We start from the raw sequence: 26,188 nt of genomic DNA, 5'->3' as shown, positions 1-26,188 counted from the left end.
GATCTTTTTTCTCTCCAATTGTACTTGGCCAATTACCCTATTTTCTGAGCTGTCCCAGTCGCTGCTCCACCCCCTCTGCCGATCCGGGGAGGGCTGCAGACTACCACACGCCCCCTCTGATACATGTGGAGTTGCCAGCCGCTTCTTTTCATCTGACAGAGGAGTTTCGCCAGGGGGACGTAGCGCATGGGAGGATCACGCTATTCCCCCCAGTTCCACCCCCCCCCCCAACCGGTGCCCCGACCAACCAGAGGAGGTGCTAGTGCAGTGATCAGGACACATACCCACATCCGGCTTCCCACCCACAGACACGGCCAATGTGTCTGTAGGGACGCCCGACCACAAGCCGGAGGTAACATGGGCATTCGAACCGCTGATCCCCGTCTTGGTAGGCAACAGAATAGACCGCTATGCTACCTGGACGCCTGTAATGATCCATTTCTAAAATTCTGACTTTTATTTAGTTTTAAAAAGCATTTATTTGAGGAAATTCTGCCAAAATATATATGGTTTCTTAGCCATTTATTGATACCTGGTCCCGTGTAAGTCAGCGGGTAGAATACTGAGATAAAAGTGTTCTGAATTGAAGTCAGAACACAGTGGCGGGTGATGTGCATTATGGATGCTGTCGTGTGTTGAAGGTATGTAGGGAGATTGTATGTTATCAGTGGGGGTTTCTGTCGGCCAGTGGCTGAATTGTCACCAGGTTTGTACCTTTGAGGCGGATGGTGATACGCTGGCTGAGAGGCTTTCTGACGAGGTCCCAGGGGGACAGAGGGAGCTCCTGACCTGGCAACCAAATCGCGTCCCCTGGAACAAGACACAGAAAGACAGACATTATTATCACACTACGTTACTTTGACGGTGCATAATACGCTACGATGACACTGTTGGTCTAATCCCATCTGGTCACGGGTACAGGTACATAGCCTTGTCAGAAGAGTTTCATCCCCTCTGCTGTAGCAGTTTTAAACAAAATACCCAACTGGAAGTCTTTGTCTGTATCTGTGTACCCATGTCCCACTGAATATCATATATATACATACATATATATATATATATATATATACACACACACATATATATATATATGTATGTATAGAAACACTTTGTCTTTATTAAAAGAAACACTCAATGGTAGGGAAAGTGCAGTGCTCAACAAATAAGGAGCAAAATAATCCAGTGAGTCAAGTAAATTCGGTAACATTTTCTATGAAGCTTGCATCTATAATGCCCTATGAGCATCTATAATGCCCTATAAGCATCTATAACACCCTATAAGCATCTATTGCATCTATAATGCCCATACTTTCCTATAATGTGTATTACAATGACTAACGGCTATGGCTGAAGACTGAGACAGCACTGAAGTCTCATTATGCATCTCTATAAAACTTCAGCAAAACAAGTTGGCTATGATGCATTATGACATTTGACAGATAAACAGGCTAATGATGACATATTTATAATGCATAAATCCGTTTTAAATTGACAATGTATCATAAAGGTGGTTATGAGGTGTTGTGAGGGTGCATACAGGGTTATAATGAATCTTACAATGATTTATAGCTACACTTATAGGGCGTTATAGATGCTTATAGGGCGTTACAGATGCAAGCCTCATAGAAAGTGTTACCGTAAATTCTTTTATGAGACAGTACAAGCCTGTTTCATGCCATAAGCAATCATCAGCTGTCAGATTGACAGCTGATGATTGCTACAGGTCCTGATTCTATTAGCCAACCAATAGCCTTTGCTAAGGACCTTGTAGACTTGATTTGTAAAATCAGGTGTGTAACTGCTTGGAACAAAGACCTGCACCCACACCGGCCCTTTCTAGATCAGCTCATGTTGCCCATCCCTGCTTTAAGGGGACAAGTGGACCCAAACCATGCCAGGGAAATGCCTCCCACAGCACAACAGAGCCCCCGGACCCCCTCACTGTCGGTGTCAAGCATTCAGGTTTTTCCTCTCATATGTCTCCCGTCTGTGTATATCAGACAGAACAAAACTATTTATCTTGACTTAATACCAACTCATACAAAGTGGAAATGACTTTAGGGAACGGACACAGTAAAACAGACACACATTTCCTCTCCAACGTAGTGTGTAGTACATGGTACCAAAGCTGCAAAGATACTAAAAGGGCTCCGGGCATCCGAGTAGCGTAGTGGTCTATTCCATTGCTTACCAACACGAGTATTGCCGGATCGAGTCCCCATGCAACCTCCGGCTTGGTCAGGCGTCCCTACAGACACAATTTGCCGTGTCTGCAGGTGGGAAGGCGGATGTGGGTATGTGTCCTGGTCGCTGCACTAGTGCCTCCTCTGGTTGGGCGGGGCGCCTGTTCAGGGAGGAGGGGGAACTGGGAGGAATAGTGCGATCCTCCCATGTGCTACATCCCCCTGGTGAAACTCGTCATGGTCAGGTGAAAAGAAGCGCCTGGCGACTCCACACGTATCGGAGGAGGCATGTGGTAGTCTGAAGCCCTCCCCGGATCGGCAGAGGGGGTAGAGCAGTGACCGGCACGGCTCGGAAGAGTGGGGTAATTGGCCAAGTACAATTGGGGAGAAAAAAGGGGGGGGGAAAAATCCCCTTCCCCTCAAAAAATAGATAAAAGGGTTCCATTCCTTGTGTAGTTCAAGGGAAAGAGCAAGGCAGCAACACAGCCAGGTCTTAATAACGTAAGACCCCTTAGTTAAAAGTGTAGGATATTGAAAATGAATTATATTCAAACAAATGAGCCCCGAGTGCAAACTGACAGCTCCAAGAACTGATAAAAATGAAGCGTACCGCTCCCCTCTAAACACACACACACACACACACACACACACACACAGTTAAATGTGTCTGTACAGTTTGATCTTGGCTGGCACAGAAAGCAGACACATTCGCCTAAATTGGCATAACAACCTCCCTATCCGCTCATCCATAATGCATCTCCTCGTCCCGCTCCTCTCTTTCATCATCCCTCAGCCTGGAATCCCTCACTCTTTTTCTTCTGTTTTTCTCATCCCCCCCCTCCTCCCCCACCTCTGTCTGTCTCTCTCTTTTTCTCCCTGTGCTCTCCGTGCACATCGGAGAGACAGTCACTGTCAAGAGAAGGACATGTTGAATACAGCTGTCATGAAGGAAGACAAGACAGAAGGACCGAGGGGAGGAGAGAGATAGACAAGAGAGGAGAAAGAGGAGAGAAAAGGACGGAAGTGATTAGATGCCTCGTAAACATCATTTACAATCACACTTCTAAAATGAACCGAAATGAACTGAAAATTGAATGAAAGACGGAAAGAGAAAGAGATAGAGATAGAAATGGATGGGCATGCAGATGAAAAGAGAAAAGAATAAAGAGATAGAGTGAGAGAGAGAGCGAGAGAGAGAGAAAGAGAGAGAATGACAGAGCGAGAGAGAGAATGACAGAGCGAGAGAGAGCAAGAGAGAGAAAGATAGAGTGAGAGAATGATATATAGAGAGAGAGAATGATGGAGTGAAACAGAAAGACAGAGAATGACAGAGCGAGAGAGAGAATGAGAGAGAAAGATAGAGTGAGAGAATGATATATAGAGAGAGAGAATGATGGAGTGAAACAGAAAGACAGAGAATGACAGAGCGAGAGAGAGAATGAGAGAGAAAGATAGAGTGAGAGAATGATATATATAGAGAGAATGATGGAGAGACAGAAAGACAGAGAATGACAGAGCGAGAGAGAGAATGAGAGAGCGAGAGAGAGAAAGATAGAGTGAGAGAATGATATATATAGAGAGAGAATGATGGAGAGACAGAAAGACAGAGAATGACAGAGCGAGAGAGAGAATGAGAGCGAGAGAGAGAAAGATAGAGTGAGAGAATGATATATATAGAGAGAATGGAGAGTGAAACAGAAAGACAGAGAATGACAGAGCGAGAGAGAGAGAGAATGAGAGCGAAACAGCGAGAATGATAGAGTGAGCGAGAGAATGATAGAGCGAGAGAGAATGAGAGAGAGAGCGAGAGAGAATCATAGAGTGAGAGACAGCGAGAGAGAGAAAATGAGAGAGAGATAGCGAGAATGACAGAGTGAGCGAGAGAATGATAGTGAGAGAGAATGATAGCGAATGAGCGAGAGAGAGAGCGAGAGAATGACAGAGAGCGCAAGAGAGAGAATGAGAGAGAGTGAGAGTGAGAATGGCAGAGAGACAGCGAGAGAGAGAATGATAGTGAGTGAGAGAGAGAATGATAGAGTGAGAGAGAGAGAGAATGATAGAGTGAGTGAGAGAGAGCAAGCGAGAGAGATTAACTGATAGAAGTACAGAGGCAGGGTGGAGTCGGGGCTGATCCTTGGTATATGAGATGACATTGATTTCTCCTCTATCAGTCTGGGACCCAGACCAGACACACACACCACGCCCTGCAATCCATACACATACACACACACACACACACACACACACACACACACACACACACACACACACACACACACACACACACACACACAAACCACACAAACTGCATTGTTTAAACCTCTCTCACCCTTAAGCGCTCACTTAACCCTGGTTCAATCTCTGGCCCAATACCAAGGACTTTAAGCTCTCACACAGACAGCTCTACAACAGTGTACACAACACATCACCACCACCACCGCCACCCGGGGCGTGTGAGCGCTGCGGTGTGGAGAGGGAGCACAGCGGCATGATTTTTGCCTGGAGGGAGGAGCGGCTTTTTCGAACGTTTGGAGCCTCGACTCCTCTACATCCCGGCCCGTGTCGAGACCATGTCATGAAAAGTTAGCTAGTAGACAGATGAGGGAAGTCTTCAGTTCACCGAAGCCCTAATTTAAACCTGAGCCCTCGGCAAAAATTCACATCACCGGTAAAGAAACGTGCTCCCGTCTCTTCTACAATCGGCTCATTCGCGGTATCTTCTTTCTTAAGTGGCCTGTTTAACGACATGTGTGTCCTTGCGCATTGTAGCCCAGTAAAATGTGAACTTCATTATGGATGCAGATGGCAGCAGACACGTATATACAGCGGGGCTCGTCTCACACTCATGTAGGCTACATCAAGGCAATTTGGTTGGGCTGCACGCATGTTTCAACCAGTGGCGTAAATAGAAGTTTTCTTGGTTTAGTTTATTCAGTTTGCGGTGCAGCTGTGGTTGCAGTATATGCTATTCTGTGCAGACCGTAGCCTATAAGGTACATCACTAAGTGATGGGTAAACAGATGCTGGGGCAGGAAATGAAGTGGCATGGTGACAAAAAAAAATATGAATAGCTCCCGAGTACTGATCTATAATAAGCATTGTTTGTGATAAGCAATTACCTATAGAAACGTTTTTATTATAGATCAGTGGTTTCAATCCCTGCAGGGCAGAGCAGCGGGGTTTCTCTCATGCGTAAACGAGGAGTGAGTGCAGAGCGGAAAATAGAAAGCCTGGAGTGGAATCGGAGTGGAGTGACTTACAGAACGCTTTTGAGTGTGGAGGTGGAACTCAATCCGGCTTTGCCCCGCGCCAATACTTTGTTGCCATCGCCACCAACAACTACTACTACTACTACTACTACTACAACTACGACTTTCGGCTGCTCCCGTTAGGGGGCGCCACAGCGGATCATCCGTTTCCATTTCATCCCGTCTTCTGCGTCTTCCTCTGTCACACCAGCCACCTGCATGTCCTCCCTCACCACATCCATAAACTTCCTCTTTGGCCTTCCTCTTCTCCTCTTCCCTGGCAGCTCCATATTCAGCATCCTTCCCCCAATATACCCAGCATCTCTCCCCCACACATGTCCAAACCATCTCAATCTTGCCTCTCTTGCTTTGTCTCCAAACCGTCCAACCTGAGCGGTCCCTCTAATATACTCGTTCCTAATCCTGTCCTTCTTCATCACTCCCAGTGAAAATCTTAGCATCTTCAACTCTGCCACCTCCAGCTCCACCTCCTGTCTTCTCATCAGTGCTACTGTCTCCAAACCATATAACATAGCTGGTCTCAGTACCATCTTGTAAACCTTCCCTTTAACTCTTGCTGGTACCCTTCTGTTGCAAATCACTCCTGACACTCTTCTCCACCCACTCCACCCTGCCTGCACTCTCTTCTTCACCTCTCTTCTGCACTCCCCGTTACTTTGGACAGTTGACCCCAAGTATTTAAACTCGAATGCCTTTGTCACCTCCACTCCTTGCATCCTGACCATTCCACTGTCCTCCCTCTCATTCACGCATACAACATGTATTATAAGAAAGGATATCGGCTTGACGTAAGGGCGCCTGCAGCATGCAGCTAATAACCACCTCTTCACCTTTATGCAGAGTAACGACTTGACACCGCAGTGACAGGTGATGTAATGCAACTACTCCTCACTGAGAGACAGCGAGGCACAGATCAGACAGAGGCAGACAGTGAGAGATAGTGTTGGGAAAATGTTACCCCTAAGCCCGGTGGTGTTAGTGCTATGGTCAGACCATAGAACTGCACAGAAAACAACGTCACGACTTCACCAATCTCATTCAAACTCCTCACCGATGAGTACAGAGGCCATGCTGGCGGGACCAAGGCCCAGCAGGGGGCGCTGTGTATCGTCCCTGGTCTGCTGCGTGTCAAGGCAGAGGAGCTGGAGGTGGGAGGTGAGGGCGTGGCCCAGGGCATGTCCGAGCTGGGCCCAGCGAGTGATCCGCTCCACACACACCCTGCCCAGCACCATCAGGCCGCCGGCCTCTACCTCCTCCGCCAGGGCCTCCATCGGACACAGGGGCTCCACGCCGCTGTCTCCTCCTGCAGAGCACTGAAGAAAGACCAGGACTCTATAGGAGTCTGAGGGAGAAAGAGGAGGACAGGATAGGAGGGATGATGGAAGGGAGAGGGAGAGGTGTAAGGAGGTCAGTAAGGGACACATGAAGGGGGGGGGGGTTACTTTTAAGTTAAAGCCATTCATCACTTAGAAAGCAAATGTTTCCTCACATAGTACAGCACTGAATATTTAATCATAAACCTTTAAAAGCACATCTGGATTTGGCAGGAATACAACTGACTGGATATGATAGTTATGCTTGGTGTTCAACATGATGTGTACAGACAGAGGACGGACAATACAACCCAAGACTATCAACCTGGCCAAATCGGTCTATAGGTAGGCAACAGTGCAGGCTAAGGGCCAACTTTATTTTTTGAACCAAACCAGGCGCGGGCGGCATTGTGGCTGGGCCTAACGGGCCTATGCCCGCCCACTTGCACAACTGGCCCATCCTAAATGACTGGGAGAACATATATTTTCTTAACTTTTCTTTTTAATCATTAAAATCAACATTTAAACACACAATAACGACTAAAAAAGTGTCCCTTTCGAAAAAAGTAAAAGACAACATTTATCAGGCTACTATCATGTAGAGGACCGCACTGGGACGGGGATCCAGCAGGACCCAACGCAAATCTCGCGGGAGCGGGCGGTTTTAACGTTGCCGCAGGCGGGAGGGGGCGGCGAAAAACTAAACTGCGGGTCCCGCGATTTAGCTAGCGCTAACGAGAAAGAGGGACTCAACGAATGAAGTTGAAAAGAAACTCAAAGTCGGTCATTACAACACAAACACAAAGCAAGGGAAGTCTGATATTTGGGGAAAAATGTCTCGGTTGTGACAAAGATGGGAAAGAACTGGACTTCGTTAGCTGCGACAAATGTGCAAAAGCGTTGACATACAACGGGCACAAGTCGGGCACCTCTGGGTTGAGGTGGCATACCTGCTCTGTTCTCCCTGGTAAGAAGAAGCTGTCTTTCACAGATGAAGCACTTCTCCCTGCACATATTAAACGAGATATAATCCAGAAATGTGTCGCACTTCGCTGTGGAGACATTCGGCCGTATGACCTCGTCGCCGGATAAGGCTTTGCTGACATAGTTCAAGAGGTTGTTGATGTAGTCGCTAAACATGGTAAATCTGATGTAAAAGATGTTTTGCCTCACCCATCCACGGTACCCAGACATGTGGAGGGGATGATGGATAAAGCCCATCATCCAAACATATGGATGTGCCATCACCATCACAGCAGATATACGGACCGAGGATTACCACAGAACATCATTCATATCCAGCACCACCCACTACGCAAACAACCATATCGGTCTCGTTTCAAGGGTGTTGTTTGCGGCTCCCTTCGAAGACGGTGTGTCAAAACCAGCAGAGAACATCAGCAACCTGCTGTTCGGGGAACTCCGTGCGTTTGGGACAGACGCGTCACCGCTAGCTGGCCGGGTTGTGTTTGTGTAGCACGGAGCTAACATAGTTGCTGCCTTTATCAGCGGTTCAGATAATGGATGGATGAATAAAAAGACGTTGTTGCAAAGCAGTCTATTCATTTTTTCGGTTGCATTTAATGGTGCCATATTGTTGACACATCACCGTGTCTGGTATGAATGCAGAGGAGAACAGAATAGAGGAGCGCTACTCCTGGTCAGTGCGTTAAGAAACAGGGAAATGTACGACAACCTCAGCAAAACAAACAACAAAGGTTCTAAAATAACAAGTCAAATAAATATGGTTGAATTTTGCTCTAGAACAGGTGTACTTACTGCACTGGAAGGTGTGTAGTTATTGCGCTAGTATCAATGTAATTATGCTCTAGAATGTAATTTTGCTGCGTTATTACCGACAGGTATGCATCCCTTTATTAATAGTGCACAGTAAAATAATGTAGCGGCACGGTGGCGCAGTGGTTAGTGCGGTCGCCTCACAGCAAGAAGGTCCTGGGTTCGAGCCCTGGGGTAGTCCAACCTTGGTGGGTCCCGGGTCGTCCTCTGTGTGGAGTTTGCACGTTCTCCCCGTGTCTGTGTGGGTTTCCTCCGGGGGCTCCGGTTTCCTCCCACAGTCCAAAGACATGCAGGTCAGGTGAATTGGCCGTACTAAATTGTCCTTAGGAATGAATGGGTGTGTGTATGTGTATGTGTATGTGTATGTGTGTGTGTGGGCCCTGTGATGGCCTGGCAGCCTGTCCAGGGTGTCTCCCCGCCAGTCGCCCTCTGACTGCTGGGATAGGCTCCAGCATCCTCGTGACCCTGAGAGCAGGATATGCAGTTCAGATAATGGGTGGATGGAGTAAAATAATGTGTTTTCCCTGTGGGATGGGAGAAGACACAAACCCAATGGAATTCTACTGTGTGGGTCTGAATGGTCGGAATGTTTGCGGGAGTGGACAAGCACACTGCTGGAGTGTAACACGTACATTGCAGGTGTGGGCGGTAATGGTCAGAAATCCAGTGGGAGCGGGATTAAGAAAACAGTCCCGCACAGGGCTCTACTATCATTGTGTGAAGGCTGGACCAATCGCAACAATTTTTTTTGGATCCCCCCCCCTTTTTCCTCCCCCAGTTATACCCGGCCAATTACCCCACTCTTCAGGGGCATCCTGGTCACTGCTCCACCCCCTCTGCCGATCCGGGGAGGGCTGCAGACTACCACATGCCTCCTGTGATACATGTGGATCCGCCAGCCGCTTCTTTTCACCTGACAGTGAGGAGTTTCACCAGGGGGACGTAGCGCATGGGAGGATCACGCTATTCCCCCCAGTTCCCCCTCCTCTCTGAACAAGTGCCCTGACCGACAAGAGGAGGCGCTAGTGCAGCGACCAGGACACATACCCACATCCGGCTTCCCACCCGCAGACACGGCCAATTGTGTCTGTAGGGACGCCCGACCAAGCCGGAGGTAACGTGGGGATTCGAACCGGCGATCCCCGTGTTGGTAGGCAACGAAATAGATCGCCATGCCACCCGCACGCCCTCCATCCATCCATCCATTATCCGAAACACTTATCCCGTTCTCAGGGTCGTGGGGATGCTTGAGCCTATCCCAGTAGTCAATGGGCGGCAGGCGGGGAGACACCCTGGACACACTGCCAGGCCATCACAGGGCCGACACCCCCACACACACACACACACACACACACACTCATACCGAGGGGCAATTTAGTACGGCCGATTCACCTGACCTACATGTCTTTGGACTATGGGAGGAAACCGGAGCACCCAGAGGAAACCCACGCAGACACGGGCAGAACATGCAACTCCACACACAGGACGACCTGGGACAACCCCCAAGGACGGACTAGCCGGACGCCCTATCTTCAATTATTAAAATCAACATTTAAACACACAATAAAGACTTAAAAAGTGTCCCTTTCCAAAAAAGTAAAAGACAACATTTATTAGGCTACTACCATATGTGAAGGGCTGGACCAATCACAACAGACCATTTTACATTGGCCCAGGCCTGTTAAGCCCGCACATGCATGCCACTGTACGCTTGGGTTATTCAGCAGATGACCAAAAAAACCTGTATGAAAAATCTGTCTAAAATTCTTGCCCGACTCGATTGTCTCTATACTGCCTTGAAAGCACAGACTGTTCCCGTCGAGACGAGCTGATGAATTGACAGCGCAGTGTGCCGCTCTCTCTCTGGTTAAAAGTCAGTCTAGCTCACCCAGCAGCCGATCTCCCTCTCCCTGCAATCAACTTCCAGCCAGATCTTCCAAACAAGATGGCATTTCCCTAAATAGAATTAAAATGTCAATATTCTAAATGAATGGATGTCCTGGTCCACACAATCCACAGCAAAAAACCAAACATGATAGATAGGATAGTTTCATTTTCGCACAACTTGATTAATATGCCCGCGTGTACCACTTGTAATAAATACGAACTGTCGCGAATAAATAACCATCTATCTTGGTATTGAAAATTCATTCATTATCCAAACCACTTATCCTTACTCAGGGCCGCAGGATGCTGGAAGCCTGTCCCAGCAGTCATTGGGCGGCAGGCGGGGAGACACCCTGGACAGGCCGCCAGGCCATCACAGGGCCGACACATTCACACCTAGGGACAATTTAGTACGGCTGATTCACCTGACCTATGTGTCTTTGGACTGTGGGAGGAAACCGGAGCACCCGGAAGAAACCCACGCAGACACGGGGAGAACATGCAAACCCCACACAGAGGACGACCCGGGACGACCCCCAAGGTTGGACTACCCCGGGGCTCAAACCCAGGACCTTCTTGCTGTGAGGCGACCATGCTAACCACTGCACCACCGTGCCGCATTGAAAATGTTTTACAAAAAGATTTGAGAAAGTGTCATAATCAACCAGACGCGCTAGTTGCCTTCCAAGGCCTGATATCAGCCGTTCCAGTTTTAGCGAGACTACCAGTTGGAAACCATCAAAGGAAGGCAAACAGCATTAACTTCCATAATTAAAAGGCCCAGCCGAAGTCACTTCGGCCCATCCAAAATTGAAATCCTGGTGCCATGCCTTGAGCAAACACAGCAAAATGCCTTTAATTAGCAAACCTTAATTCAGATATGCAGAAACTAACGACAGAGAAAGATGCTGTGTTGGTTGTAGTGAAAACCTGCAATTACATGGCTCAGCGGGTTACACGGCTGCTCATGGCCGCTATCATATTGTCCAGCCGTCATCTGCATGCATCTTCATTGAACACCTACAAAAATCTTCATATCCAGTCAAATAGCTGTCACCTGAGAAGATTACCGCACACCACTTATCTCAAAAGACTGTATGGCTAAATGATGGGCTATCAGAACTAAACAACAAAATCTTTGCTGTATTTTTCCAGTCAAGTCCTGAACATGTAAAGACCGAGGGATTATCGACTTCAGTTTTTCAATATTTTTCTAGGCCTTTGCACAAACACGCAATCACACACAGGCATGTACACCTTACATGCACAAAACACACATGTATGCATGCACACACGCGGGTCACTCACAGAGGTTTTCCAGCAGGTCTTTGCAGTCATCAGTCGCCACATCATGAATAGTGCGGTTACACTTGTCCCTTCTCTCAATGTCCTGTTCACTGTGGCTACACAGTACCTCCAGACACTCCTAAACACACACACACACCAAACAATATACACAACCCCCCCCCCAAAAAAACAATGGGTATGAAAGAAAACCATGTGTGCCCATAGGAGTCGGTGACTTATTCGGTATGTATATATCTAAGTGTGTGTACGTACATGCATAGTGTGTGCAACCATGTGCAGGAATCATGTATTTGCGTGGGCAGTTGGTAGCCCTGCAAGTATTTCCCCAATAGGTGGACTGAGGCTTTCATTTAAACTCCAGTCATACTGAAGTCGAGCCTTGGCCAGTACCTCCTGCAATAATCTCTGTATTTGAGCAGGCGGTTTTAAGATGGCAAGGTAAGCTATCCCGTTATCTGCTACTGTGGTGAGATGTTGTGGTGTAGGTGTAACCTCAAGTGTGAATTCAGTGTCAGGCTGGTGGACATGTTGTGCAGATGTACTATATAGGCCTAATCTGTGGAGTGGGGCAGGTCTGGAACATCAGAACAATCTGCTGAGTCTTGTGGAGGTGTAATTAGCCTAATTAAATAGTGGGCTGAAGGGAGTGATGTGTAGGTTGGGGGAATCGATGTGTTCTGCATTCTTCTTGGTTGCCTACTTAATAAGTCAAAACACACTATGAGCTATCGTCACCATCCTTGCAAGCTGTACTGTGAGGATAAAGGAAGAAGCGGGACACTGAATCTTCTCTGTCGCAACTTAGATACAGTTATACTACACCTTTTTGTTTTTTTGTTGTTGTGTGGACCCCCCCCCCCTTTTCTCCCAATTGCACTTGGCCATTTTACCCCACTCTTCCGAGCCATCCCGGTCGCTGCTCCACCCCTTCTGCCGATCCGGGGAAGGCTGCAGACTACCACATGCCTCCTCCGATACATGTGGAGTCGCCAGCCGCTTCTTTTCACCTGACAGTGAGGAGTTTCACCAGGGGGACGTAGCGCGTGGGAGGATCACACTATTCCCTTCAGTTTCCCGTCCCCCTGAACAGATGCCCCGACCGACCAGGGGAGGCGCTAGCGCAGCGACCAGGACACATACCCACATCCGGCTTCCCACCTGCAGACACGGCCAATTGTGTCTGTAGGGACGCCCGACCAAGCCGGAGGTAACACGGGGATTCGAACCAGTGAGCCCGGTGTTGGTAAGCAACGGAATAGACCGCCACGCTACCCAGACGCCCCCTTAGTACACCTTTTAGTGTTCTTTGTTAGTCAACAAGTCAACATAACTGACAAGTCAGGAAAAGTCAGTACAGGAACTGTCTTCCCGTCTCGAGAAACCACTTGTGTGCTTAGCTGAATAAAACTCTTGTTACTTGCAGCCTAATTCCCTCCCTCATGTCTGGCATCTGTTGGCCTTAAACTGACAGAGATTTGACCTAAGCACCTACTACTGAACCCTGCAACATCAAGGGCTACAGACAGAGACACATAAACTGTTATCACCTTGAAGCCTCTGGCAGCAGCCATGTGAGCGGCTGTCCAGCCCTCAGTGTTGGTCTGGTTCAGCAGTGCAGCGGGGAGCGTCGGAGTGCGGGGGTCTGGGGTCACAGCGGGGTCACCCTGGGCCGGGTGACAGAGGAGTAGACGCAGCGTGTCCACGTGTCCCGAGCGTGCCGCCGCATGCAGTGCTGTGCAGCCATCCTGCAAAGAAACATGTACAAGGGCCAAATATAGACATATAAAAGACAAAATAAATAAGACATAATGCATACATGTAGACCGAGACAGGTTGTATGCGTCAGCATACTTTAGGAAGCGGAGGCTGTGCATCGCCCTAAATATTTATAAATACTGCAGCGAGGAGGATATTTTTAGTAGCTCAATAAGCAGCTTGGAGAGCCGGGGGACCTAACCAGCTGATTCTCTCTGGGCACACTTTTTTCCACTTCTATTGTTTTGATTCAAGCCTTTATTTAACAGACTTTAAGAGAACATTATCTCCACCGGGGGGCGCCCCGGTGGCTCGCCTGATAGAGCGCGTACCACATAAGGATCAGTCCTTACCGCAGCAGCCTGGGTTCGAATCCGGCTCGGGCCCTTTGTTGCATGTCATCCCCTCTCTCTCCCCTGCCTTTCCTGTCTCTCTCTCTACTATCACTATCGAATAAAGGCGGTAATTGCCAAGAAAATATCCATCCATCCATCCATTATCCAAACCAAGCAGTCTGGATAATGGATGGATATTTTCCTGCTCTCAGGGTTGCGGGGACGCTGGAGCCTACCCCATACACCCTGGAAAGGCCGCCAGACCATCACAGGGCACACACACACACACACACCTAGGTACAATGTAGTACGGCCGATTCACCTGACCTACACGTCTTTGGACTGTGGGAGGAAACCGGAGCACCCGGAGGAAACCCACGCAGACACGGGGAGAACATGCAAACTCCACACAGAGGACGACCCGGGATGACCCCCAAGGTTGGACTACCCCGGGGTTTGAACCCAGGACCCTCTTGCTGTGAGGCGACCGTGCTAACCACTGCACCACCGTGCCACCCGCCAAGAAAATAATCTTAAAAAAACAAAACAAAACAAAAACACATCGTTTCCACTGACAGGCCTGGATTACTGAGGTTACAAACTGACAAACAGTGACACCTGGTAGCTAGCTGCCCAGGAAAACCAGTCTTCAACTGTCAGTACTGCCTTGCTCAAAGGTATTTTGTGTGTTAACTGTTCAGAAATGTTATTTTCTTGTATATGCACATCTACCCAACAATGTATTGCTGGCTATGTGCTGAAACGGTTAACCTTACTGTGGGATCGAGGACAGCACAGTTAACAAGCTCAATGTAGCAGAAAGCATCTATGTGAAAATAGGCATGACCACACTGAGCCCTACACTGTCGGGCTGAATACAGCTCCTGTAGCTACCATGGAGATACAGGAGGCCCGCACATCAATGTGCTATCATTAAACCAGAGGACTTAACCCTGGAGAATATTAATTAACTGTGGCTGGGCAAGTGAAGCGCAATGAGGGTACAAAACTAGGAAACAAGCTGGTCACAGAACGGGTGCAATGAGAGAACATAATGGAGGTTATGTACATTTTGCCGCACTGTCAAAATTGATTTCCTTATTTATTTTTTGCTTGACATATACATATATTACATTCTAACGAAACTGGAATGAAGCTTTTACAACAATTTTCCAGGTAGGATTGTGTCGGTTTGAATTCCATTTGCTCTTTAATGTGGCTGAAAGTGAGGCTATTTGAGGACACAACTGGAACAAAAAGTCAGACAAAATGAAACTGATGACACTTGAATAGTATTCTGACATCAAGGCTCTTAAGCGCTTGAGCACCCTGCCACCCTGCCTTAGCAGCTTAGCCAGGCGAACCCTAATGGAACACATTTCTAATGACACCTTTCATTTTCTTATTTTCCCTTTTTTTTGTTCTGCAACTCTTTTGGGTTCATTTTTTGCCATAGCAAATGCATGCCTTGTAAACTTTATAGTTACAGTTGGGATAAGCTTTACAAATTTAAACTTCAAAACCTAAATAAATTCTACACCTCAAAAATTTGTAATGCAGTTTAGTGACTAAAGGATCTTAAACAATAGAAGAGGAAAGGACAAAAGGTTTAAGCAGGTTTAAAATGAAATTTAAGAAAAGGGCGTCTGGGTTGTGTAGCGGTCTATTCCACTGGCTACCAACACAGGGATCGCCGGTTCAAATCCCCGTGTTACCTCCGGCTTGGTCGGGCATCTCTACAGGCACAATTGGCCGTGTCTGCAGGTGGGAAGCCGGATGTGGGTATGTGTCCTGGTCCCTGCACTAGCGCCTCCACTGGTCGGTCAGGGCACCTGTTCGGGGGGCGACTGGAGGAAATAGCATGATCCTCCCACATGCTACGTCCCCCTGGCGAAACTCCTCACTGTCAGGTGAAAAGAAGTGGCTGGTGACTCCACATGTATTGGAGGAGGCATGTGGTAGTCTGCAGCCCTCCCCGGCTCGGCAGAGGGGGTGCAGCAGCGACCGGGACGGCTTGGAAGAGTGGGGTAATTGGCCGGATATAATTGGGGAGAAAACAATCCTAAAAAGAAAAAAAGAACTTTAAGGAAAACATTAGCAGTAGCTTGCAGGACAGGCTGAGGCCCTGATGACAAAGGTATCATCACCCGCAGACTCTCAGGCCACGTACTGGTCAACAGGGGGATTAAATGCTCAACTATATACTCAGGCTGCAGACACCAGGCCCCTCAGTGCCTTAAATGTAATGAAGGAAATCACTCAATGCTCATTTCTAAAAAAGCTCACCCAGCTGATGCAGGGGAGCCAAAAGCCGGATGACGTGTTTTGTTTTATTGGTTCTGGCAAAACTCCAGGCTGCAGCATTTTGTAAAGTCCCTGGGCGAATGTTTTGAGTTTTGGAATATGCATGTCATTATCAAGCTATCAGGAGTGCCTACTTTCTAACTAACACAACTACCAAGCAAGTCATCCAATCCCTAGTCTTGTCACATCTTGACTACTGCCCAGCAATCTGGTCAAATGCATCCAAACAAGAATTAAATAAAATGCAGCTTACCCAAAAATAGAGCTGTGAGACTCGCTCTGCATTGCTCAATTAGAAACCGTGCTGACAGAATGCATAAAGAATTGTCATGGATGAGAGTCAATGAGAGATTAGCTTGCAGGCTGACACTATTTACGAAAAACATTTATACGCGATATAAACCTGTTTGCCTCTCCTCTCAGCTGTTGCTTACGACTACGGCACTGCACATGCCGGGAGGGGTCACTTCACCTTGCCTAAACCCAGAACTGATGCCTTAAAAAACAGACTATCATGTACTGATATATGTTCTGTTTTTGCTTGTTGACTTGTAAATTAACCGTCGTGCCGTTAGACCCCAGGAAGAATAGTCGCCGCTGAGGCGGTGATTAATGGGGATCTGAAATAAAAGACAAGAGATAAAGCTACACTTGACAGGTGTAAATGTGGACGGTACGGTAAAGCTGACTTACAGCACTGGTTCGTGAGCGGTCGGCGCCAGCATCGAGGAGCACCCTAACACAGTCTAGGCCGCCTGCTTCGCTGGCCAGGAAGAGGGGTGTCTGACCCCCCGAAGTACCCCGGTCAACAGCAGCTCCTGCACCCAGCAGGACCTCCACACAGCTGGAGAGAGGGAGGTGAGAAACGGGATGGGGGGGGGGGCGTTATAAACATACAAATACACATATTAAACAAAAACGCATTCAAAACACACACATATATAGAAATAGTTAGAAGCAAGAAAAGGTCATCTCAGGCTTCAAGGAAGCAGGCATGAAACAAACACACACGTGCACACCCACAGAGAGCACCTGTTCACAGACAAGGGAAGACATCAATCACGCTCCCACACATCCTCCACCTCAGTTGAAAGATGAGTCGCCATTAGTGAGTCGGAGAGCGGGGAGAGGAACCTGGCACAAGTGAAAGACCGGGCCGGCCAAGGAGAGATGAGCCCGCTAGCTAACACGCTTAAGCTAATGCTGAGATGACCACTTAAACAGACAAATGAGTTACTTAACCACAGAATGACCTAAGGGGTATGCTGGGGGGGTGGTGGTGGGGGGTCTGTGTGTGTGTGTGTGGGTTTATGTCTAAGTGTGTGTTGTGCCATTTGAATATCCCCTTGCTGTTAATACCGCCATGATCACATATTACAACACTGCACATTCCTCAGCTGTGCTTGGCCATTACTATTCAGCACCTCAACACATGCACATACATGCATGCGCACACACACAGACACACACACACACACACAAACCTCTGAGTGTCTCTCTCAGGCCTACACCTGGGGGTCCACACACCTCAAAACACCAGCGACTGATCAAAAGCTACAGTAAGTGTGACTCTGGGATAAGAGACAGATATGTGCTGCATCTTTGCAGGAACGTTAATAATGAATATACTGGTCTCTACTGAGGTTTACTGAGCAGGAATAACAGCACAGGGTAGCAGGAATAGAACGCATGCCGTGGGCGAAGATAAATGGCATGGCTAAATTTAGCCACGGGAAATCACCCCATAAAGCTCTGGATCAACTTCGCAAATAGCACGTAGCTAGTTTCGACCTGACAGGCTATGTGCAGTAAATCCACTGAGGCAGAGTGGTCGGTCAGAATTGGTTGGTGACAGTGCCAGGAGGGCACGCTGGCATCAAACCGGTGCGGTGTTGTCACCGCGCTGGTATTGTATTGGTCACAGCGGTCATGTTACCCCACATGGGGTGAGGTGGGGTTTCAAACTGCCGCTGTCCCTAAGCATGCCGCATGCGACAGGGCTACGCCACGGACTGGAAAAATGAAGTCATTACTTGAGAAAGCGTGCTTTACTGTGACTATAGATGCAATGAAAGGGAGTATTTAAAGTCCCCAAAGGTTGAGAACACATTTCAAAATACTTTGGCTTATATACAATCGGCTGAAAACCCACGTACACTGATTGGAATTACATCCATCCATTATCCAAGCCGCTTATCCCAGTCAGGGATGCTGGAGACTATCCCAGCAGTCATTTGGCAGCAGGCGGGGAGACACCCTGGACAGGCCGCCAGTCCATCATAGGGCCCACACACACACACACACACACACACACACACACACCTAGGGACAATTTAGTATGGCCGATTCACCTGACCTATATGTCTTTGGACTGTGAAACCGGAGCACCCGGAGGAGACCCACGCAGACACGGACAGAACATGCAAACTCAACACAGAGGATGACCCCCATGGTTGGACAACCCCGGGGTTGTCCAACCATGGGGGTCGTCCTCTGCGCCACCGTGCCGCCACCACTGATTGGAAAGTGTTCCTCAAAATAAATGTACATTATATGTACATTGGGGTGGCATGGCTCAGGAGGTAGAGCGGGTCCAATCCGCAGCTCCTCCAGAGTGCGTGTTGAAGTGTCCTTGAGCAAGACACTGACCCCCTAACTGCTCCTGATAAGCAGGTTAAAATACAGAAAAAAAGAGATTGCTGACCAGCCCTGTGGTTACCAGGAGAATCAGCAAAGCAAACAATGCCAAGCATGGCCGATGAAGTGGGGTATAGAACAAACTCTCAAATAGCTACCTAACCACGATTGAATTAGTCCCATAAAAGCGGATGACTGCAAAATGGAAAATTATAACGGTCTCTTGTGACTGCCTTGTTTAAGGCCATCGTACAATAACCTGCTAAATGCAAAGCTGCGATCATTAATCCAAAATGTTCTCGTAGTTGCATCCAATTTTAGTAAATGGACTGCATTTATATGGATAGCACTTTTCTAGTCTACCGCCCCCTCAAAGTGCTTCACGGTGTATGCCTCGCATTCACCCACTCACACGCACATTCATATACTGTAGGTACTATTTAACAGTTCCACTGCTTAGTAGAAAACGTATATTTAATTAATTTCACCACTGAATTACTATCCAATTTTAAAATGTTTTTGAGATTTATTGTGCCTTTAGGTTCCTTTTTTTTTGCTTTTCGTTCACCGCTGTCTAAGCGCTCATTCTCTTACCTGAACATCACGTTGCTGTTGTTCCCCTGCCTTCCAAAAAGCACTAAAAATCACTGCCTCCCATTGCCTCAGTGGAACAAAGATGGATTTATAAAGGTATTTGATGATGGTATTAAAACAGGCTTTTTAGAAAATCAGACTCCATCGGTACTTTGTTCTTAGTACAGCCTGAGAATATGAGCAGGAGAGGTGTGTGTGAGTGTGTGTGTGTGTGTGTGTGTGTGTGTGTGTGTGTGTGTGTGTGTGTGTGTTTGGGGTAGGCAAGAGAGGGATTTGGGTGCATGTGTAGCTGTAAATTGTAAATCAATTGTAAGTGATTGTGTGTGTGTGTGTGTGTGTGTGTGTGTGTGTGTGTGTGTGTGTGTGTGTGTGTGTGTGTGTGAGAGTCTGTATGCAAGTAGGTCAGCTCACCTGCGGTGGCCATGCACAGCAGCAAAGTGCAAAGGTGAGAATCCGTTTTCATCAGAAACATTAGCAGACACCCCCGACGACAACAGCAGTTGCAGACAATCTGAGAGAGAGAGAGAGCGAGAGCGAGAGACAGAAAGGATAAAAACAAGATAGACAGAATGAGGGGAAGAGTGAGATTGGCAGTGAAAAATATACATTGAAAGAAAGACGTCTTTATGCATGTTCAGTCACCCAGGTAAGAAAATCACAGAAAGTTGAATCAGTTCATCGGGACACAACATTTATTGACAGAACCGTTTCATCACTCATCTAAGTGACCTCTTCAGTCTCACCTGACTGCAGGTACCCCCACCCCTTATAAACAATACAGTGGCATAATGACCGAAAACAACGATCAGTTTCATATGCAAATTGCCGTGACCATTGACTAGAGTTACAATGGCCATGTATACTATTCACAGAGGATTTGGGGATGTTTGCAATCACAGCATTGTAAGATGGCGACAGACGTACTCTTGGGCTTCCCCCTTGGTTCAGGGATGGTCGTTCCCTCTTCACGTAGATGGCCTCTTGAATGGGGAGTCAAAGAGGCCAGTGACTGTAAACATTCCCAAATCCTGTGAATAGTACACATGGCCATTGAAACTCAGTTGGTGGTTACACATCTTTGCGTATGAAACTGATCGTAGGTTTCAGTCGTTATGCCACTGTATTGTTTATAAGGGTGGGGATACCTGCAGTCAGGTGAGACTGAAGAGGTCACTTAGATCAGTGGTTCCCAACCTTTTTTGAGTACTGTACCCCCAAAGCATTTCAAGCCAACCTAAAGTACCCCCTACTATGCAATCAATTGTGGTGATCACCAGGTATGTCATTAATGTATATAATTTATATATACATACAGTATTTCATTAGTCTATATATATCATTAATTTAATGATACCTTTTTATAAAAGAATAAGACTCAAACTCCCAAATTAACGTGACACTTTAATCATAACTAATCATATTACTTATAATAGCCATTGTTTATAGACTTTAAAAAAAAAGTAAGGCTCAAACTCACCAATTAATGTGACACTCAATGGGACACTTGAGCCCGTTTCTCACTCATCAGTTTTGTGAGTCTGGGGGAGATTGTTGCAACAGATGTGACCAGGTTATTCTCCAAGTTGAGCCTGTTCCTGTGTTTGGTTCTGATGTGGGTCATGGCGGAGAACGTCACCTCACACGGGTATGTGGATCCAAAGGACAACACTTCATTCAGGGCATGTTGCCCCAAGTCAGGATACTCCTTCCCCACAACACACCAGAACTGTAGCAGTGGTGTGCTTGCCTTGAGTACCTCATCTTCAGGCTCCTATCTGAGGGCACGTCTATGAGGGTTTTCTTGCAGTCTGTCGGGAATGCTGCTGTTAATGTCCCGTCACAAATGGATTACGCACCCAGTCCAGTTTGGAAGACTTGTTGACAATATCAGGGAAGTAGGAGCTGAACTCATTCTTGAGCTTGGATAAGTGTGTGTGTGTACTAGTTTCACAATTGTAGCTCTGACAACATTCACCGGTGGCAATGTGTGTGTCCAGCTGCAGGAAACAGCTTGTATCCCCATCTTCACATTTGCTCTGCCAGAGCTTGAGCTTCCCCATGAATCCACATACTTTGTCATACAAGCTAAGAACATGTGTGTATCTTGAAGAGAGAGATTCAGCTGGTCGAGTTTGCTGAAAATATCGGAGAGGTACCCCAGCCGAGCTACCCAGTCAGCGTCGTCGAACATAGCCACAAGGGGGGGGGGGGTGCGTGTGCTCCGACAGAAATTCCCTCACTTCACTGCGTAGCTCGAACATCCGCTGTAATGTCTCCCCTCAGGATAACCACCGGATGTCGGTGGGAAGCAGAAGCTGGTCATGTTCTGACCCACCTTCTTGACAACGTGACTGAAACAGTCTATGATTCAAAGGCCTGGACTATGTGAAGTTGATCACTTTTACGTCATCATTCAAAACATGGTTTAACTCTGGACTCGTTCTCTTGCTAGCTAACGCTTCTCGGGTGAATCGTGCAGTGCATCAGTGCAACATTAGGGTTTACCTTTTTGATGTGGGCCATTAAACCATCCACCCTGCTGGTCGTCGCTGCAGCGCCGTGCGTGCACACATGAGAGCAGGATTTAACAATCCAGCTTGTGTTGAGAGAACAAATGGTCAGTACCGTTAAAAACGTGCTGTCCGGTTGTTCTCCCCGTGAGGTTCTTGCAAAACAGAAAGTGCTCGTTCATCCCAAAGTGTCTGTAATGCACAAACGCAATCAGCTGCGCTTTCCCACTGACATACGTTGATTCATCCTGATGCAAAGCCAACGTCCCCGACCCTTTCAATTTCTCCACCACTTGGTCAGTAATGTCAGTTCCCATGTCGTCGATCCGATGGCACACAGTATTATCGGACAACGGCACTTCCTTCAGGACATCAGCTGCTTTCTTGTCGATCATGGTTTCTGCGAGAATGACAGCAGCAAGCAAGATTAGCTCTTCAGCTATGGTAAATGGCTTTCTTGATTTAGCCACGTGTAGCGACACAGCCTCCAAAGCCTTGGTTGAGACCTTTGGTTTTTCTTGGCTTCTAATAATTCAACCAGCTTCTGATGGAAAAACTCGGCGGGTTTACCCACACAGGAGAGATGCTTAGTACTGAGGTGGCGATGGAAATGGGACGGTTTTGCACGTCGCCACAGAGGAAACGCAATGGCTGCGGCGGCTCTGAAGCTGTGGCAGTAAAGCCAGAGAGCACATGCTGTTCGCCAAACTGACGATGCTTTACCTTCTCCGTTTTCTTTGTCTTCTGAACGGGTTCTCCCGATTCAGCAGTCTCAGCTGTGTTGTCGTTGCTGGATGAACCCGCTTGACTCAGCCATTTATCCATAACGTTAACCGAAACTTTGAGAGAGGCCTGACATTTTGCTAGCTAGCAAGAAAACAAGCTAGCAAGAAAAACTGCGCGCCAATATGCGCTCGTGAGCGGAGTGACGACTGACAAAAGTCAGGCGGGAAACTGTCGCGCATTACGAAAAAGTATAGCCAATAATAATAAAGCCAGCAAATTATTACTTAAATTTTAATCGTCCCAATTTTTGGTTACATTATTACAGATTATACATTATTTGGTTACAGTTTTCCTGTACATTTTTTAAGTGTTTGTTTTCTCTCGTTTTTAAAATCTTTTTCACGTACCCCCTGGGGACCATCCACGTACCACTAGGGGTAACTGTACCCCCCCCCCCCGGTTGGGAAACACAAGAGTGATGAAACGTTTCTGTCAATAAACGCTGTGTCCGGATGAACTGATTCAACTTCTCTTTGACTGAAAGAAAGAGGAAAAGTGTAGGGAGGAGCTATGGATAAAGGGTGGATGAGAAGGAAGAGGGGAACAGAGGTGTCTAATGAATACGCTTCCACTTATGGCGTATTAGCTAGATTTGTGCACGTTTTCACCAAGCGCCCTCCATTTTGGCACACCTCAACAAAAAGCACTAAAAGCAGGGGACAGCTGTCCTTCACATACATTAGCGAGTTCATGGATCAATGCTCTTTGACAGAACGTTACTAAACAGCTCGGCAGGGAAGCACATCTCAGTACTGTGTGTGTGTGTGTGTGTGTGTGTGTGTGTCTGTGTGTGTGTGAGAGAGAGAGAGAGTGAGTGAGAGAGTGAATGAGGGCATGAGTGTGTGTGTGTGTGTGAGAGAGAGAGAGAGAGAGAGAGAGTGAGTGAGTGAGAGAGTGAGTGAGAGAGTGAATGAGGGCATGAGTGTGTGCGTGTGTGTGTGAGAGAGAGAGTGAGTGAGTGAGAGAGTGAATGAGGGCATGAGTGTGTGTGTGTGTGTGAGAGAGAGAGAGAGAGTGAGTGAGTGAGAGAGTGAATGAGGGCATGTGTGTGTATGTGTGTGTGAGAGAGAGAGAGAGAGTGAGTGAGTGAGAGAGTGAATGAGGGCATGTGTGTGTATGTGTGTGTGAGAGAGAGAGTGAGTGAGTGAGAGAGTGAGTGAGTGAGTGAGTGAGTGAATGAGGGCATGAGTGTGTGTGTGTGTGTGAGAGAGAGAGAGAGAGAGAGAGAGAGAGAGAGAGAGAGTGAGTGAGTGAGTGAGTGAGAGAGTGAATGAGGACATGAGTGTGTGTGTGTGTGAGAGAGAGAGGAGAGAGAGAGAGAGAGAGACAGAGAGAGAGAGTGAGTGAGTGAGTGAGAGAGCGAATGAGGGCATGAGTGTGTGTGTGTGTGTGTGCATGAGAGAGAGAGAGAGAGGGGGGAGAGTGTGTGTGTGTTTAGCTGTGTCTGAAATTATACGAGTATGTGCCATTTGAGAGAACTCACATGATGGCGACGAGCACCGAGACGACAGTAAATCTCCACCTAATGGGCCACTCTCTGTTCATTGGCTACATGAAATCTCATATAGTTTGCCCTTCACTGCTTCCATATGGAGATGCACAGGGCACTACCAACCACTCGGGGGTGGCGGTGGGGGTTGCTAACGGGCTGGCAGAACTCATACTAGTAGGACACATACCCACATCCAGCTTCCCACCTGCAGACATGGCCAATTGTGTCTGTAGGGACACCCAACCAAGCCGGGGATAACACGAGGATTTGAACCGGAGATCCCAGTGTTGGTAGGCAACGGAATAGACCGCTATGCTAGCTGGACGCCCGATAAAGAGGTTTCTTAAGACAGCTTTCAAATGAAAGAGTTGGGATTGTAACAAAATCAACTTTGGGTTACTTACCAGCATGTAAAACATTGTCTTGAGTAAATTGGGAATAAAACATATAGGGGCAACATACTGCCATGGACCAATATGGATGGCGACTTCAGTCCCATCACACTACCATCAATCCTCTGTCCGACTTTTGTTTACTTTGTGGTCCCATAGGGCATTTCGTTAAACCGTCAATCAATAAATCAATGGAAGCCTTTGGGGTATTTGCTGAACACAAACAATCACCCAAACAAATCACAGACCACTGCCGACCTTCGGGATTCAGTTCACACTGGGGCACATTAACAGTACAGAGGAGCTGGACAGAGGAGCACAGCAGCTGAAAGACGTCTTGTTAGCCAACTAACAATTTGTAAAAACTAAAAAAAAAGCACACAAAAAAAAAAAAACACGGAATAAGTGAAGTAATAATAGAAGGTGTGTAATTCTAATTCTGCTTGGTTGCGGCCACACAATCAAGGGGCACGGGGCCTTTCCCACCAACCTTTATCTATCAGACAGAAAGGCCTCGACAGGTACCTGTGTGTCCGTTCTGAGCAGCAGCAAGCAAGGCAGAGTTTTGGTGGTGGTGGAGGTGGTCTCGGTCGATATGACTGGGCTTGTTCTCCGTGGTGTTGGAGTTGGTGGGGGTGGGGTTGGTGGTAGAGGTGATGTTGGTGGTGGTCGGGTCTGGTTGGTTAAGCAGCATTGACAATAAAGTGACGTTTCCCTGGGAAGCAGCTTGGAGGAGCAGGGGGCGCCCGCCGTCCAGGGCAGCAGGCCCACCGCTGCTTAGAGTGGAGACTACGGAGGGACACCAGCCTGCGGGGTGAGGAGGAACAAAGAAGAGGAAAGCTGAAAAAAAACAAAAAGTTGACAGAGGAAGTGAAGAACCTGAAGAAAGGGGGAGGGGGGTTTTCTAGAACTTCTGAGCACAGCCAGAGTTAGGAGCAGGTGGGTAGATGAAGGCATGTGTGTGTGTGTGTGTGTGTCTGTGTGTGTGTGTATGACACACCTGAGTTCCACACACAACCATATCTGATAGGCAAACAAGTGGCTTGTAAGCTGGATATCAAAGCCAAACACAGTCCATGCACCATACCAGATTTTTCCGGTGGGGGGGGGGGGACCCAACATCGACTTAATGTTAACAAATTTTCAAATGAGAACACATTCACTTCTTGTAAAAAGAATATGTGCTGATGAAATTTAATGAGCGTGGTCTAATTCTACTCAAAAAAAAAGCAAAAGAAAAAAAAAAGCAGATGGCCTATTTGATAACACACAGCATGCAATTCACTGCTGCACAGGCAAACGCTAGCCTGGGAACCAGACGAATTCACAAATGCTAATTTGTCTGGCTCCTCGGTTCATTTTCAATTTCCGAGGGGCATTATCAAGACCAAAATGCCTCTGGATGACCTACAACCAATCAGAGCGACGGACCGCGTGACGTAGCGCTTAAACTTTTACCCAATCCTGTCGGAAGTACGGCGAACACATCTTTCCTATCAACAAAATCTTTTAAGTGCAGTTGCTTGTTATTCTTTTAGAGACGAGATACCATTCAGTTTGATTAACACTGTCACGATAGCGTCTGCAACAGACCATCCCACATCAGCGGCAGCTAATATTGCTCCT

General features: G+C 47.5%; 1 protein-coding gene across 1 annotated transcript in view; it reads right to left on the bottom strand.

The window, feature by feature from the left end:
• The window catches only part of cttnbp2 (cortactin binding protein 2), a 129,312-nt gene that overhangs the window by 23,819 nt on the left and 79,305 nt on the right, over positions 1-26,188 (bottom strand). The window contains exons 5-11 of the mRNA XM_056281552.1: positions 25,088-25,369; positions 19,794-19,893; positions 16,845-16,995; positions 13,305-13,502; positions 11,758-11,875; positions 6,504-6,794; positions 715-810 (exon numbers count right to left, since the gene is read on the bottom strand). Of these exons, the coding sequence (XP_056137527.1) occupies positions 715-810; positions 6,504-6,794; positions 11,758-11,875; positions 13,305-13,502; positions 16,845-16,995; positions 19,794-19,893; positions 25,088-25,369 (1,236 nt within the window). The remainder of the gene's footprint in view (positions 1-714; positions 811-6,503; positions 6,795-11,757; positions 11,876-13,304; positions 13,503-16,844; positions 16,996-19,793; positions 19,894-25,087; positions 25,370-26,188) is intronic.

Source organism: Lampris incognitus, chromosome 6, assembly GCF_029633865.1.
Source record: "Lampris incognitus isolate fLamInc1 chromosome 6, fLamInc1.hap2, whole genome shotgun sequence".
In the NCBI taxonomy this organism is placed as follows: domain Eukaryota; kingdom Metazoa; phylum Chordata; class Actinopteri; order Lampriformes; family Lampridae; genus Lampris; species Lampris incognitus.
Note: the sequence above shows the minus strand (reverse complement) of the source record. Positions and strands in the feature narration are given on the sequence as shown.